The 16,245-nt window shown below is 49.6% G+C and overlaps 1 protein-coding gene across 2 annotated transcripts in view; it reads left to right on the top strand.

The window, feature by feature from the left end:
- Positions 1-2,739: 2,739 nt before the first annotated feature.
- The window catches only part of PARVB (parvin beta), a 50,798-nt gene continuing 37,292 nt past the window's right edge, over positions 2,740-16,245 (top strand). The window contains exon 1 of one of the 2 annotated variants that reach the window (XM_051772468.1): positions 2,740-3,015. In XM_051772468.1, coding sequence (XP_051628428.1) covers positions 2,901-3,015 — 115 coding nt within the window. In that variant the 5' untranslated portion in view covers positions 2,740-2,900. Of the gene's footprint in view, positions 3,016-15,076; positions 15,174-16,245 lie in introns of those variants that run through there. The other variant, XM_051772471.1, reaches the window with a different exon arrangement.

Raw genomic sequence — 16,245 nt, 5'->3', positions numbered from 1 at the left:
TCATCATGGCCTTTATGGGCAAACACTGGACAGGGCTATCCTGCTGGGAGGTATAAAGATAAGTGTTTGCAGGGAGGAGGTTGTTTGGCTAAAGCTGGGGCAGTAGTTCTGCCGAAGAACAAACTGCTCTGTTGTAAATTTTAGGTTTTCCATGCATTCCAAAATCAGCACAGCGAAGAGTTCACAGCTTTTTAAAGGCAGTGTTATCTGTGAGTTAAGGCAAACATTTCTGGAGCAAGGCAAGACATGCAGCAGTAACCTTTAAAGAAAATTAGAGCTGGTTTGGGAAGAGATGAGCACCTGAGGAGGAGATCCCAGTGCCTGGTACAGCGAGAACTGTGGGATAAGGCTGTGTGGTCACTGCCACTGCAGCAGCTCAGCATTAAACTCTCAGTGCACACAGACCCTTATAAAATCCCTCCTCCAGTGCTGATCACAGGATGCTTCCTTGTATCCTGCAGTAAAACCAGCTCAGAATCAAAAGCCATTGGCAGGTTTGGGACTTGCCAGGGAAACAGGAAGAGAAGTTGAGGTTATAACCAGTGTCTGAAGCAGGATTTCCACTTATTGAAACTGGTTTCTGAAAGCAGGAAAAATAAACTTTGGTAAGGAATGAGAAAATACTTTTTGTGTGAGTTTTAGGATACCTTATTGATGAGTGCCTAGAGCAAGAAATCATATTTTAAAAAATATTAGACTGCAAATACTGCAAATCTATCTGGACAACAATTTATCACATGAGCCCTTAAAGATTTCTGGCACCATCTTCTTCTTGTGCAGCTCTTAAACTTGACAGAGTGGTTATTTTTATTCCAGTCCAATCTGGTCTGGGGGCTGGACCCTCTGGAAGCTGGGAAATGAGCAGCAGGTTATGTTAAAATCCACAGTATATATTCTTTTGTGAGATACTTAAATGATGTGGTAACACATAATGTAATGGGGCTGGAGGAAATTATGGATGTGGAAATTCTGCTCACTAATCTGATGAGGAAACCCTGGTCCAAGCTCCTTGCAGTGCAGGACTTCTGAGATGTAGAAAGCACCTCCTGGTTCTTGGTTACTTTCTCCAGAGGAGTGTTTATAAACTTCAGATCTAAAGGCAAATATTTAAAGTAGCTGCGGGTCCTACTCCAAACCTGTCATTACCCCTCAGTTTATTTGCCGTTCTCCTGTTGATTTGCAAAACACAACAGAAATAGACTGCCACCAAACCTATGGTTCAAATGCAGAAGGAAAACCAAGTTGAAAAACAGGTGAGCAAGCAGTGTTTTCTTGCCTCTTTCTTTAGCTGTTGTGTTAAATATTGCTTTCAATAGGGAAAAGAGGTTCCCAGAAGCCATTTGGAAGGGTCTTTCCAGCCCTAGTCATGTGTGCCCTGCACTTCCCTCCTGCTGGCACGTGCCCTGGGGTGACTTTGTGCCCAGTCACACTGGAAAGCTTGTGCTGGCTGATTTTGGGTTGGGTTTGTTGGGTTGGGATTTTTTATTAGCTGCCAAAGTGCCCATAGAAAAGCAATGGGCAGCTGGAGGTGAGAGACAAGGGTGGGCCTTGGTGAGAGAGGGGATGAGCTCGGGTTAAGTCTCGTGAAACTCCACTCTCAGAACAGTGTCTCTGCCATCTTCTGCTCGGGACATGTCCTGTAGTGCTGCTACTGTGTCAGGTCAGGCGTGAAAACGTGTCCTGTGAGCTGGGTGTGCAGATCCTGAGCCAGGCTGGGTGTGCAGATCCCGAGCCAAGCTGTGCTGCTTTGAATGTGGCTCTTTGTTGGGATGAGGGCTGCTGACAGGGGAGCTGCTTGTGGGAGCACGGCCAAGGCTTGTGCCTGGCTTTAGGGACCCAGGAGCCTCATTAAAATCACTGGGACCACTTCAGGGGCTTAAACTTAAGGTTTCACAGGATCAGAGCCTAATGGTATAAACTCTTCAGGAGCTGTTTTTAATGTGTATTTCACAAAACCCTTATCGTGTTCCCGGGTGCTGTAAAATGATAAGTAATAAATTCTCGCTGTGGGATGAAGCCCAAGTTTCTGTTTTTGGCTGTTTCTGTGCACACACCATGCTGGTTGGCAGCATGGGAGGAGGTGACAATCCCCCTGTGACCTCAGTACCTGTGAGCTTGGCAAACACGGAGCTCGTGGCCCCCCTTCTCCTCGACCTTTCCGCCAAGGAGATGCCAAACCTGCCCGGCAACATGCCAGGACGAGGAGGTGGGCTAGTCCCGCAGAAGGAGCACGTGGCTGCGAAATTAGGAGGCAAATCTGAATGCAGCCAGCAAGGACCTGCCACAGTGTGCCCTGGCACACGGCACAGGCTGGGCGCTTGCCCTCACCTGCGTCCAACTGTTGCAAAACGTGGAAGGTGTGTAAAAACTTCCTTAAGAAAGGGTGTCCTTTGATGTTTGATCTTACTTTCAGAGGCTGAGAACTGGCTGTGACGGGACCTGAGGCTTTGCTTTGCTGCGATGCTGGTTGTTTGTTTTTTTTTTTTCCTTTTTACCCACTTTCTCTCGGCGCGGTCGCTGCGGCCGTGGCGGTGCCCCGCAGGAGGGCGATGCTCCAGGAGATGCTCCAGGAGATGCTCCAGGAGGTGCTCCAGGAGGTGCTCCAGGTGATGCTCCAGCGGGGTGCCTGCTCTCGGGGGGTGTGTGTGTGTGCTCGGGCATCTCCCCGCCCCCGGCCCCTGGCGGGGTGTCCCTTGTCTGGAAGTGCCTCCCTCTCACTTCCCGGCCGTGGCAGGGCGCTGTGGCCGCCGGCAGCGCTCCCGGTCCGCCCCCAGCTCCGGCTCGCTCTCCCCCGCTCTGCCGCTCGGCGATCCCCCGCTCCGGGCTGTGCTGGGGCCCGGCAGCCCCCGGCGGGTCGGGCAGGGCAGGGAGGGCTCCCCGAGAGCCGCAGGCACGGCCCCATGTCCGCGCAGCCCCTGCGGTCCCCGACCCTGCGGCCGCACAGGATGAAGAAAGAGGAGTCGTTCCTGGGCAAGCTCGGCGGGACCCTGGCCAGGAAGAAGAAAGCCAAGGAGGGTGAGCTCGGCGGAGGGGAGGGAGGGAGGGACGCGCTTCCCTGTCCCGTCCCGGAGCCCCGCTTTGTTCGGGGCACCGCAGCCCCACCGGGAGCGGGGCCTGGCCGGGGGGTCCCGGCGATGGGGACCGGGATGCCCGGGCGATCCCGGCGCCTGGAAGTGCCCGGTGTGGAGCGGCCATTCATCGGGCTCGGCCGCTCCCACCGCCGCTGCCCGGCCCCCCTGCACATCCCGCTGGGAAAGGGAACCCCCGCACCCGCTGCGGGATAAACTCCCGCTGGTCGGGGAGACCGCCGGCGTCGGTTTTTCCCTGGACCGAGAGTTGAAGGAACGATGAAGTCCCACCTGTTTGTCGTGGCAGGACCGCTTCATCCGTGGGCTTTGTGCTGGTTCTTCGCCCGGAGCTGATTTTCATAACCAGGCACATCCCGCCGAGCCACCCCGCTCTCGAGAGCCGGGATTCCTCACGGGAATTCCTCGCTTACACTGTGCGTTGTCAGGGGGATGCTCCCCCAGCCCCACGGGCAGCACCCACGTCGGGGGGCTCAGCTCAGCTCCCCCTGAGCACCCTCCTCAATTCTGCCCTGGCACAGCGAGGTGTCCCCGGAGCCACCCGCTCTCCCCGGGGCTGGGCAGGGATAGCACCGCGGGCCTCCAGCCACACGGCTTTGGTGCTGCTGGTGTAGACAGGGGGTCCTCTGCCCGCCAGGCTGGATAACGAGGGTCCGGCCCCGAATACACAGAGTGTACCTTTCTCCTCCGAGGAGGGTGTGCACTGTGCTCCTCAGCTTCCCCCACTGGCCACATACTGGCTTCTGCTGAGAAACTCTTCCTCTGTGTTATCCCCAGGCTCCTGCCATCTGCTAGCTGGAAATCTGGGTGTCCCAGCTGGAAATCTGGGTGTCCCAGCTGGAAATCTGGGTGTCCTTGCCTCATGGCTTAATGCATTTTTGACTTGCTGGCTCGGTTTTGTTCTCGTGTTTGATGGGTGTAGTGTAGGGATGTAATTCAAGTTTCAGCCTCCTTCCAGCTGGCTGCTGAGCACATGTTTTGCCCAGATTGAGTCCATGAACTGCCAGCAGCGTTTATGAGGCAGCTTTTTAATATTTAATAATAAAATATTAGGCCTTGAGACCTGTGAGTTGCTTCCCTTTCCTTCTGCTGGCTGTTTTGGTGTGGCTTACTGGTATTTCCTTCATTATCTATTTTTAATGGAGTTTCTCTGACGTGGCTCTGCTGAGGGGCAGCAGAAGCAGTTGTGCCTTGCTGAGATGATCTCATTTGCTTTTGAAGGAAGATGGTGGAAAAAACTCATCTCCAGCTGGGATGCCGAGCACATGATCTGAAAGAGAGGATTTAATTCAGAGGTGGCTTCTGAGCTGAAGCAGGTTGGCAATGTCCCTTAAATGAGACATTTCAGCATCACTAGGTGGTGTTTTTGAGGTGACTGCTTTCAGTGGGGCCAACCAGACTTTTTGCTGAGTTTGCCTGTTATTTTACCTACTGGTGTGGCCACGGCTCCTATTGGCAGTGGAAGGGCTCGTTTTGGTTGCTTAGTGGGGAACCACCTCTGTGGTGATGAAAAGCGTGACAGTCACACTCGTGTCAGGGCAGTGGGCAGGAAACTGAAACATGTGAGGCAGCTTTTAGTTTGAGTTTTCCTTCCAGTATGAAAATGTGAAGGGAGGAGAGACTCTGCAAGCCCGAGGAGCCACTGCTTGGTTGGGTGTGACATCCTGTGGTGTTGCAGGTGGCTGAGCCCCTTCGTTGTGAGGAAAACGGCTTTTTACCCTTTGTGGGGCAGCTCTCAGACTGAAGGTGTCCAGGGAATGGCTGTGGAACTGGAGGGGGCAAAGGATAAGCAGTGATGAGCTGCTGGGTCCAGAAGAGGACCGTGGCTCGTGGCAGGACCTGGGCAGCCACAGGAGCAAATGTCAGGGCTAGAAAATGAACCTTTTTATGTTGTGTTTAAGCTCATCCGAGTGAGATGACAGACCACGTAGGAGCCCTGTGGTCGGTGTGTCCCGCGTGCTTGGGAACCGCCCTGCCCTTGGGAATTCCCTGCCTCCCTCCAGGTTTCTGCTGGTTTTCCCCGAGGGAACCAGCAGAGGTCAGAGCGATCTTCCCAGAGTAAATCCTGCCGTCTGCACAGCGGCAATGGGAATGCTGCCTGCTCGTTTGCCACTGCCCAGAACTCTTCTCTCCTCCTCTGCCTCCAAAGCAAACCCGCCCCAGGGCTCTTTGTGTGTTCTGTTTGCTTTCCCCGTGGCGTTGCAGCTCTCACCGTCCCGGCTGTATCCACACAAAGACCTTTAACCTGGTCTGTGCAAGAGCTAAACCCCACTTGTATTAATCCTTTTCCTTTTTGTGCACAACTTGTGCAGCTCTCAGGCCCTGACGTTTTCCTTTGCCACTTAACGTGGTTTCCATTTCTTTAATCACAGGTAGGAGCCATGCAATAAATACCCATAATATGGGATTACTAACCCATGAGCAACTAAATTTAAGTTTGGGGGTTTTTTTGGCTAACATGCTGCCATGTATTTTTAGAGAGGCTGTGTTGGGAGAGGAGGGTTCATTAGGCTTATCAAGGCAGCCAGTGTGAACTCCTACCCTTGCTTTATGATGGGAGGGTAAGTAAACTTCAGAAGTACTGGTGATAGACACTGTGGCAGTCTTTGAAATATGTATTTCAGTGTGTAAACAGCTCTTGCTTTAGCAGGATGATATGGCAGCAGGATGATATGGCATCAGGCTGGGTGGGTGGCAGTAGCTGGGGTAGGGTCTGGTCAAATTCATCAGTGTTTTAACTCAAATTCTGTACATTGCTTAATTGTTTGAGGAAGACTTTGAATTTCTACCTCAAACCTCTGCTTTACACTATCACACCTTCATCTTCTGTTTCTGAATTTTTATGGCTGAACAGACTTTTTAGGCAGCCCTGACTCAAAAGAAAGAGCAGCCCCCTTTGCTCCTGGGGAGGCTGTTTTTACCCTGGTTTCCTATGGAAGTGGGAGTGAGTGATCTCACTGTCTGTTTGGCTCCTCCCTTCCTCTTCCTTCCCAGGAATACTTTTAACCCGTAGTTTGGCTAAAAATGCCCCTGAGAGAAAAGTCTTGGTGGTCATTAATGGCTGCAGGTTGTGTCAAAGTGGGTCACCAGTGAGTATAGAACAAATTTATACTATATATATGCAGGACCTTAGTGGAGTCCTGCAGCAGGAAAAGGGGGAGATGAGCTCAACCCTTCCATGCTACTGGAGAGCCCACATGGGAGGGATTTGGCCAGAGAAAGGCCAGGGGAGAGCACTGCATGGAGATGTGTGTTCTTAACCTTGCAATCAGTCGTGACACACACCCTTAGAAAAGTGGGATGTGGCAGTTCCAGTGCTCTGCAACCACTTGGCTTTTCCTTCTCCTCCTTCTCCTCCTTTTAGGCTGTGGGAAAATCTGCAAAAATCTAAGTTTGCCTGATGTTACTGTGACGTGGCTCTGTCTTGGTGTATCTGAGGTTTACAGTAGGTATTAGGAAGAAATTCCTCCCTGTGAGGGTGGGAGGGCCCTGGCACAGGTTGCCCAGAGCAGCTGTGGCTGCCCCATCCCTGGAAATGTCCAAGGCCAGGTTGAATGGAGCTTGGAGCAACCTGGGACAGTGGAAGGTGTGCCTGCCCATGGCAGGGGTGTTGGAACAAGATGATCTTAAGTTCCTTTCCAACCCAAACCATTCTGTGATTCTATGATCTTGGGCTTTCAATGTGTGCCACCCATTCTCCAAAATCTGCTTTAAATACCGTAGGAAAATTTAGGGGTGTTAGCAGGGCCCATAGCAGGATACAGTTTGTAAGCTGGATGATCCCTTGGCTTCTTTTCAGACCTTGTGAAGGGCAGTGCTGTGTTTCATCTTCATCTGCAAAAGGAAATTGAAAAAATCTGCCCTTTCCTGTTGGTCAGTGATGCTGCTGTGCTGAAATAAAGGAGAGGGTTTGCTGCTTCACTCCCAGCCTACTCGAAAGGCTTTGTTTTCCTGTGTGAAAGATCTGGGCAGCAGGTGTTTGGCTAAATAAGCTTTCTATTATTGTATTTATATGTGTGTGTGTGTGTATATATATAGCCTCTATGAAGGAGTCAGTGGAATAGAACAGACTCAGTTGCTTCGTGTTGTGTCCCAGTGACATGACTGAGGGTGGGCACAGGGGTGAGGAAACTGCTCCAGGGAAGAGCCATCTACTTGTGCCTGAGGAAATCAGCAGGAGAGGGAACAAGGGACAGAGAGATGACAGTGCTGCTGGGGGCAGGATTATTGCAACAGCAGCTGAAAAATGGGAAATTTTTGCCCATATCAGGGGAGGTTACAGAGCTGTTCTCGGGGTGTGTGGGTCAGTGTATCAGTGAGATGTTGTGGCTGCACAGCGTTCACTGTTGCAGTTGCCTGTGGGCACAACCAGCTCGGTAAATGGCTTGATAGGGGTGTGTTTCACAGGGTTTTCCTCCCAGAGAAAGTGGCAGGTGCTGCCTCTATTTTGCAGGGAGAAGAGGGGGATGGTGAGGAAGTGATTTGTTCAAGGTCATCTGGCACTGTTGGCGAAGCCAGGGAAAGAATCCATACATCTCCTGGGTTGTCTCTGGTGCCACATCCCTAGGCAAAGGTGCTGCGTAATCTGCCTGTTTCCCACAGCTCTGCACACTCTAAAACCCACCTCCAGATTGTTCAGGTGGGGCTGCTTGTACTACTGCCTGAGTCACTTGGGCTTTCTGGAGGGCAGAACACGGGGAATGAGATCAACAGCAGGATTAAACTGGAGGAGACTTCATGACAAACCTGTCTCTCACAGACCCTTGAGGTGCAACCTGAAATAAGCTTCAGCTGGTTGCTTCTCGCTGTCTCCTGACCTGACACTCAGTGTATTTGTAAGGCTCTTCCTTTTAATAGACTGGTGTCACTGCTCACCTTCTTCTTAATTTACTTTCCACACTCGTGGTGTGTGGCAGTGAATTCTTAGTCAGATGGAGAGACAAATACAAAGTGTGTGGGGTGTAATTCTGTGGTCCTGCTTCACACAAGTACCTTTGCTGCAGTCTGAGAGGATACTGGACTGAGGAAGTGTGTTTGTGCTTTGTGATGTGCTACTGCTGCTGAAATACCCAAACAGAAGATGAGGTGGGTGCTGGTTAAGCAGAATTACTTGCCCTTTAAGAAAGGAATTTGCATGTAATTACATTGAAGCTACATGCTGCCCCAGATATGTGCATGTATCTGTAGAAAGTCTGTGCAAACATATGCAGATTCATATTTCAAGTTCAGTTTGTTATCCCTTCTACCACTAACTTAAACAGACCTAAATTTCCAGTTGGAACTGTACAGCCTAATTGCTGTTTCCACTGAAGGGCTCAGGTCCCTCTGACCAGGTCTGGTTTCAGTCTTGCTAGAGCAGTGCCAGCTTTGGTTCTGACTGCTCCCAGCTGTCCTGGGAATATAGTTTGTGTCAGGGTCTCAAGTGAAAGGAACTTCACATGCACAGGAATGATCCTTTTAACAGAATAATAGACCCCACATTTTCCTCCTGTAGCTGCAGCTAGGCTGGGCTGGTTCAGCCAGCACAGCTTTAGGCACAGTCTCCTGGTGAGACAGGAGACTTTTGAATTACAGCTGGAAGTTTTCCTCCAGACAGGATGCAGCAAGACCCATAAAATAGATCCACAGCTCTTCAGCAGTGCATTGAGGAAAGTGACCTGCTTTCATTTAAGAAAAACAGGCATTCAAAAGTTGTTTTATTTCCAGAGTTGCAATCATTAAAATAAGAGTCACTGTAAGAACAGTTATGTTCCATCATAAAACCTTAGCGAGGTGGTTATCAACAACTCCAATTTTCCAAAACCAGATTTCCAGTCCTTTTCTCCTTAAAGTCTACCCTTATTTCAAAGCAGTTGTTCAGTGATACATGCTTTAATTTCTTTTAGAGAGTTTATTAATTATGATACCTTGAGAGGGACTTCTAGAAGCAGGCAGCTGGCTGGTTCTGCTCCAGGGAGTGTGTGGGTGAGCCCTGTGAGACTTTGGAGAGCTACACATGGATGTGATAGGAGGGGGGGGAGCTGCAAAGTCACAGCTCATGGAAAGTTATGAAGGAGGGATTCTTGATCTCACTGGTGGATCTGTGCAAGGGAGATCAGTCTGTGTTCTGCAATGTATTGTCATTAATACATTAATCACACTGATTAACGTGCTTGTGTTTGTAAGAGTTGGGATATTTAGATCACTTCATTAATATAAATAAATGCATCCTGCTGGTTTGCACATTGGCAATACAGAGGTACAGAAGATTGGGTATAGTTATGCATAACAGTGCTAAATGCCTTTTTATGTACTTCAGGAGCTGTTACAGGCCAGCTGATCTGAGAACAGATGAAGCTGGTGGAGTTTTGAGCTTTGATGTTCATAGATTTGGGAGATTAGCTGGCAAGCTCCTTCCATTGCAAAAGCGTGTCTGAACAACTTGCTGCTGAGGGATCCAGGGCTATGTGGTCTGAGGTAAACCCAGCGCCAGGCAGAGTCTGCTGGTTGCAGGAGTTGGTGTTTCAGCAGTTCCAGCTTTGCTGTTCAGCTGGGAAGGAAATTGTACCTTGTGCATACGAGTGCCATGGCCACAGATTCCAGTTTGGGGCTGTGGAAGTGCCAGCGTGGCTGGTATTTCAGAGCTGCCCACGTGGGATTTGGGTGCCAAATGACACATGTCATAAGGAGAAGGAGTTTCCTGCCTCACCTGTAACATCCCCTCTCTGTGATTCTTGTCCCCCTTGCTGCTGCTGGCAATGCAGGACACTCTGGGTGGGCCTTCTCAACCCTGAGTCTTGTTCTCTTCTCAGCCCTCGAGCTCCTCTCAGTCATTTCAGGAGACCTGGAGGACAGCAAGGAAGGAGGAAGGGAAACCCTGTTTCCCAAAGGCTTCTCCTTGTGCTGACCTCTGCTCATTAGAGCAGTCATGACTTCAGCACACCTCCAGGTTCTATGAGCTAACAGGATCTGGGTATTTTTGTTGCAGGAGCCAACCACTTGAAGGTCATCCAGGTTGGATCTCAGGACAAGGTTCTTCCCCCAGAGGGTGGTTGGGCACTGCCCAGGCTCCCCAGGGCAGTGGGCACAGCCCCAAGGCTGCCAGAGCTCCAGGAGGGTTTGGACAACGCTCTCAGGGACAGGGTGGGATTGCTGGGGATGGTCCTGTGCAAGGCCAGGAGTTGGACTTGGATGATCTTTGTGGGTCCCTTCCAGCTCAGGATATTCTGTGCTTCTGTGGTGGCTGTGGTGCACCTGCCCCTGGTGGTTGTCACAGGATGCCTTGGCACCTCTGCCCTGGGCTGAGGGAAGTGTGGTGAGAGGAGGGGAGAAGGGAAGGAGGGGCACTGTGATCAGTGGCAGAGCACTGCTCTTCAAGGGGTTCTTCCAGGCTGCCTTCAGGAAGAGTTCCTGGCTCTGGATCTGCAGGACAGGCTGCTTGGTGGTGGGGAATTCCATCCCCACCAGCACGGGAGAGGGGGATCTAACCCAGCAGTTCTGTGTGAGCAGCAGTGACCCCCATTTGTCTTTGGTGGGGGGCAGAGCATGGAGGGGGTGGGGACAGGAGCCTCTGTGTTGCACAGCTGATGGGCCAAGTGATCTCTCCGGGTGAGGCATGTTCTGCCCAGGTACAGATTTCCTAATTTGTACTGTTCTGTTGGCCAAATAGAAAGCTGCAGCCCAAAACTGGTGGCTTCTGTTGTGCATGTCTGGTTTAGCTGGGAAGGTATTGTGGCTGACACGTGTGGATTTGTAATTTGAATCCACTCAAGTCTTGCTCTGAAAGCCAGATGTGGAGAGAACAAGCACACCTGGCAGCACGTGCTGGCTGAGAGCAGTGGCTCTGTGCACTTTGGGCCCTTCAATCACTGTCACTTCATACATTGTCACAATGAAGTTCTAATTATAACCCCTGTACCCGTGATTTGTTTCCATGCACTCTCTGCAGACCCCTCTCCAGAGCCCTTAGGCTGAGAGGGGAGGCCATGGGATGGGATTCTGCTTTTGGCTTTGCTAGTGGTGAGCAAACTGGGAATTGAGTTTTGCCTCTCCAAGTCAGAAGAGGTTTCTTTACAATCCCCAAGACCTGTCTGGCAAACAGATAAAGCTCTTATAAAATCTCTTTCCAATGTGTGCTGTGTTTTGGTTATAAAACCAGCAAGTTGTTCTGGCTCCTGGAATTCCAGTTCCTTCTTTAGGACTTCTTTAATTGCGTGGTTGAACCATAATGAAATCCACTGAAAAAAAAGAAATAGTGCACTTTCCATTATAGCTGCCATATGGTCTTATTGCTAATTTTTAATTAGCTGAGGTGGTTTCATGCACATTTTATTTGCAGTGAGGAAGGAGACTGAGAACTGGCTGAGGAGATGTCTGTATGGAGGCATGGTGTCTTTTTTACTGTCTCTAAATAGAAAAATGTGTAATCCTCAGAAAGTGTTGTCCCACTAGGTCTGTTTGGCAGATGTATGTATGTGTGCCATTAAACGGATGCAGACACTTCTGTCATGTTAAAATAGAATAGTGTTGTTTGCTCTCTGGCTTTCCTAGTCCAGCAGATGGATTTGGAGGCTTTACAAAACTGACTGGATTTTCTTCAGAAATGATAGAATAGAAGAAAGTACCAGGACATCCAGGCTTGTATTTGCTGCTTAACATTCTCCCTCAGGAATAGGGTTACAAAACTGTACCTCGGGATTACTGTTTGCCTTCTTCCCTGTGCACGGCTCCCAGTGTTGTTACAGGGAATTGGTTCCATTGGAAAATTAGGCAGGGTGCAAGAAATGGCTCCTTTGCCTCGGTCTTTAGTGATGGACTTGGCAGTGCTGGGTTAATGGTAGGACTCGATGATTTTAGAGGTCTTTTCAAACCTAAAAGGTTCCATTATTCTAAGTGGAGAGTCAAGATCCCTGGCAGACCAAATCTGTAGTGTTAATATTCTACTAAACCTGAGGCAAAGAAGGCATTAAGTACTTCAGCCTTTTCCTCCGGCTTGCTGTGTGTTTCATCCCAGCCAGTAAAGGGTGAAGATTCTCCTCAGCCCTCCTTTTGTTGCTGATGCACTTACAGAAACACTTATTATCTACCTTCGCAGCAGTAGCCAGATGACATTCCCGTTGGGCTCTGGCCCTTCTGATTTTCTCCCTGCTTAACCTCATGGCATCCTTGCAGTCCTCCCGAGGTGCCTGCCCTGCTTCCAGCTCGCTGTTTTCACAAGCAGCAAGTCCAGCTTGGCACCTTCCCTAGTTGGCTCCCTCACCAGTTTTCTTCCACACACCCCAGGAACCCCCTGGACTGTTTCCTCTCTGTTGTGTTTCCAGCAGACATCTGGTGAGTTGAAGTGCCCCACATGAACAAAGGCCAGTGGTTGTGAGACTTCTCCTAGAGGCTTATGGAATATTTCATCTGCCTCTTCATCCTGGCTGGGTGGTCTAAAACAGACTCCCACCAGGACATCTGCCTTGTTGGCCTTCCCCTCGAACCTTGCCCATGAACTTTGTCACCATCATTAAGCTCTACACAATCCAAACACTCCCTCACCTACAGGGCAACCTCACCACCTCTCCTTCCTTCCTCTTAGCCCTCTCTCTTTCAGGGATCCTTGCTAACTCCTGTGCAAGGATCCTTTTCCCCCTTTGAGACAGGAGCACCCCATGTGTGTCACGTAAACTGACCCATGTTCAAAAAAAATCCAAAATTCTGCTTGTGACACCAGACTCAGAGCCAGGTATTGACCCACTGGCTCTTCCTGTTACTCCCCTCATCATTCTCTGCAACTGGAAGGATAGGTAATTAAATTAGCTAATTAAATAAGCACGTGTAATGGAGCCCTGGCATTGGGAAACTGGATTTTAATTGTCATGCTCCAAATGGCCCTGCTGTGCCAGAAGCAAAGCAGATGCCTGTGCGGCAGAGCTGATGCTGTCTGCCACACAAACTGATGTGGTTTTATTTTTGCATGTGGAAGGGAAGAAGCAATCATGACTCACCTTATCTAATGCAGCAAGCTGGACCTTGGTAGGGCCTTTCCACTGCTGCCTGAGATAACTGGATGCTTGCTTTTCCCCTGCTCATGCAGGTTCAGACTAAGAAATTCCCTCTTAATTCCTTACAAATGTGCCTGAAGAGACTCCTGTCTTGAAAACACCCCCTTGTAGTGCAGCAGTGCAGCTGTAGCTGCATTAACACAGTGAGGGGCCATAGTTAAAACCATCTCCTTGGCCCCTCAGTGTCATTGAGCTTTGTGTCAGTTTAGGAAATTAAACTGTGGTGGGTGTTGCTCTGCTGATATCAGTAATAAGAGGATTTAGAAGGCTAGGGAGCTCTGCTAGACCTGGGCATGACTCTTGACACTAAAGGTATTTGTTTTATGCTGCTTTTCCAGCTGTTTATTTCTGACCCCTCAGTTCCTGTCATTTGCGTGTTAACAAACACTTCACAGGTACCAACATTTACCAAGCAGAGGGGAGAGAAAGCAGCTGGAAACTGAAACAAATGAGGTTCAGTCTGGGCAAAGGGGGGAATTTTTCATGCTGGGGACTGTGAGGCAGTGGGACAGGGTGCCAGGAGCCTCCATTCTTAGAGGTTTTAAGATGTGATGCGATAAAACCCTGAGTAACTCGGTCTGATCTCAGGGCTGACCCTGCCATGAGGAGGAGGTTCAGCTGGAGACCCCCGAGGTCGTTTCCACACTGAATTGCCCACTGATCTTTGTGTGGCTCCCTGGCATCTTAGACCCTCCAAAGGCTGGAGTCAGGACATTTCTTAGACAGCGTGAAGTCTGTGGTTTGATGATTTACGAGCATGGGAATGCAGTATTGTGCAGTGGGACTGTGCTTCTCACCACAGTGCTTTGACTTGAGGTACTAGTAAGAGTATAGTATTTTTTTTCTGTCTTTTTTGCCTGTCTAACCTTTCAGTGAGGAGAGATTCCATGGATTCCACTGTGCTGCTGCTCTGGCTGCTTCTCTAGTGAGGGCGAGTCCCAGAGGCTGTGGAGTTAGAAAGCTGGTTTGGGATTCACCAGTAACTGGGCTTGAAAGCCTTTGAGATGTCTAGCACCACTGAGACCCCACCTTTTCTAGCTCATAGGACCTGGTATTACCAGTGTAAAGGCTTAAAAAGAGACCACAGAAAAGGCAGGACTGCAAATCCTGTAGAACTCCGGGGTGCTGACTAAGTAAGGGAATAATAACACCTGCAGGGCTTTTTGATACTTGGTGAAATGTAACGTTTGCTCGTGCTTTGGACTTGTTTTGATTCGATTTTTGGCTGGTTGTTGTTTCATAATTGCATTTTGATAGCCCTTGAGGGCTGTGTTTGGGAGACTGGACTGGAATGGCATCTGGAGGCTCGGGCTCCACTCATCCCTCACCGTGTTCAGCAGCTCCATTAGGACACGTTGGTGTCTACTTCTGACTTAAACCTGGCAGAGTTAAACATCAAAGTGCTTTTATGGCAGCCACTATCTTCCCTGTACCTTCCCCTCGTGGGCTGGCTTTTATCTGACTGGGGGCTCTGAGCTCCAGGCTTTCTTGTACTGTGAGGTCTGCGGTGCTTATCGCTGCAGTGCTTGTCTTGGCAGGCTCCTCTGGGGCTCAAAGCAGCTAGTGAAATAATTTTCCCCATATGACATGTCTGGAAAGCATTGAGAAAACTCCTTGCATGAGCAACTGCAGTGTATGGTCCATTGAAAACTGTTGAGTGTGTTTGGATTAAAGCTTCCAGTCTGGAGCACGGCCTGTCCCTCCATTGGTCCTGTGCTCAGCTGAACAGGAAAATAGTATTTACCAGCAAACCTTCAACTGCAAATACAGTTGCTGCATGTGAGTGTTTTTCAGGGTGTTCCTTGTCTTTCTGGGTGACATTTGGGCCACTCCAGTGCCTGGGCACATGCACTTCTTGTGGTCTGCAGAATCACTTATCGCTGCTTTGTTCTTCCTGTAGAATCATGTTGCACAAGCAGAAAAGTTGCTTTCTTAGAAATGCAAGTCATAGCTGGTGGCCTCCTCTCCATTTGCCTGAAGTTTGCCTGCCAGGCTCTGCCCTGTGAGCTGGAGAAGACTTCCTATTACTGCTCGTGCTCACCTGCCATCACTGCCTTCAGAAGTGAGTCTCCTGCTGTCTCTGTCCCTTGGGGATTTGCTTGGACTGCACCCATTAAATATGGATACCTTAGGCAGTGAGTTGATTCTGGTTTCTGAAGTTACTTTTAAAGGTCAAAGGAGTCTGTTTGGTGCTTGGCACCTTGTGGAAATGAGCCTGCTTCATTTGGGATCCTAGACCGAGTTCCTGGGCCATATGGATGTGCTGTTCCCTGTCTGCTTGTGCCCATCAGCTTCAGATGTGGGAGTACACAAAAACCTTGAAGAGTGTATATAGAATACAGTATTTCATGGAGAATTGATGGCAGTAAATTTAAAATGCCTTGCAGGTTTTCTGCAGTGGGTGGATTCAGGCTTGAAGTCCCCTTCAGTCCTTTCCTTTTCTTGTCAGACCTTTTCTGTCCCTCTGTTCTCACACGTCAGATTTGACTCCACATCCTTCTTTCAGTTGCAAGTTGTCCTGGTGCTCGTGTGGTGTGTTTGAGAGAACATGAATGTCCACCATTGCTTTGTGGGAATAAATGACCCTTGCCTGGCGTGTTGGGAGGGAATTGTAACCAGGGGGAGGCTGAGAGAGTGTATTTTCTCCATTTTCAAGTAGAACTTGGGGGGCAGAGGGAGAAGTGCAGCTTTCCCTAGTTGCTTTTAGGGTTCTCTCAAGCTGCACTTCTTGCCTGGCTTTTCCCAGTCAAAAAACTTCAGGATTGAAGCAATCTGTTTACGAATTCAGGACAAAACAAGTGCCAAAGGTATGCTCAGTTCATGTCCTGGAGTGTAAAAGCTGTAGAGTTGTGATGTGTGTTATGTTAGTGCTTGGGAGGGCTGGGTAAGGGGTAAGTATCCCCTCCTATCACTTTTGTAGGTGTAACATTATAAGTAGTTTGTGGACACTTATTTCTGCTGGTTTGGGGTGTTTGTGGGGTTTTTTGATGGCTTTTTTTTCCTCCCCAGCATCAGCGTTTGTGTGTCTACACAGTGAAAATTAATTTTCTCCTTTTTTCCTTTCTTCCCTGGTTAGTTTTCAGGCACAGTGTCTCCCCCACTCTGTGCCATAATGTGGCTTCTGCAACCACCAG

The sequence above is a fragment of the Manacus candei genome, unplaced genomic scaffold, assembly GCF_025592945.1.
Source record: "Manacus candei isolate 608988 ecotype Guabito, Panama unplaced genomic scaffold, ASM2559294v1 h1tg000153l, whole genome shotgun sequence".
NCBI classification, from domain to species: domain Eukaryota; kingdom Metazoa; phylum Chordata; class Aves; order Passeriformes; family Pipridae; genus Manacus; species Manacus candei.
This window is presented reverse-complemented; position numbering and strand designations above follow the sequence as displayed.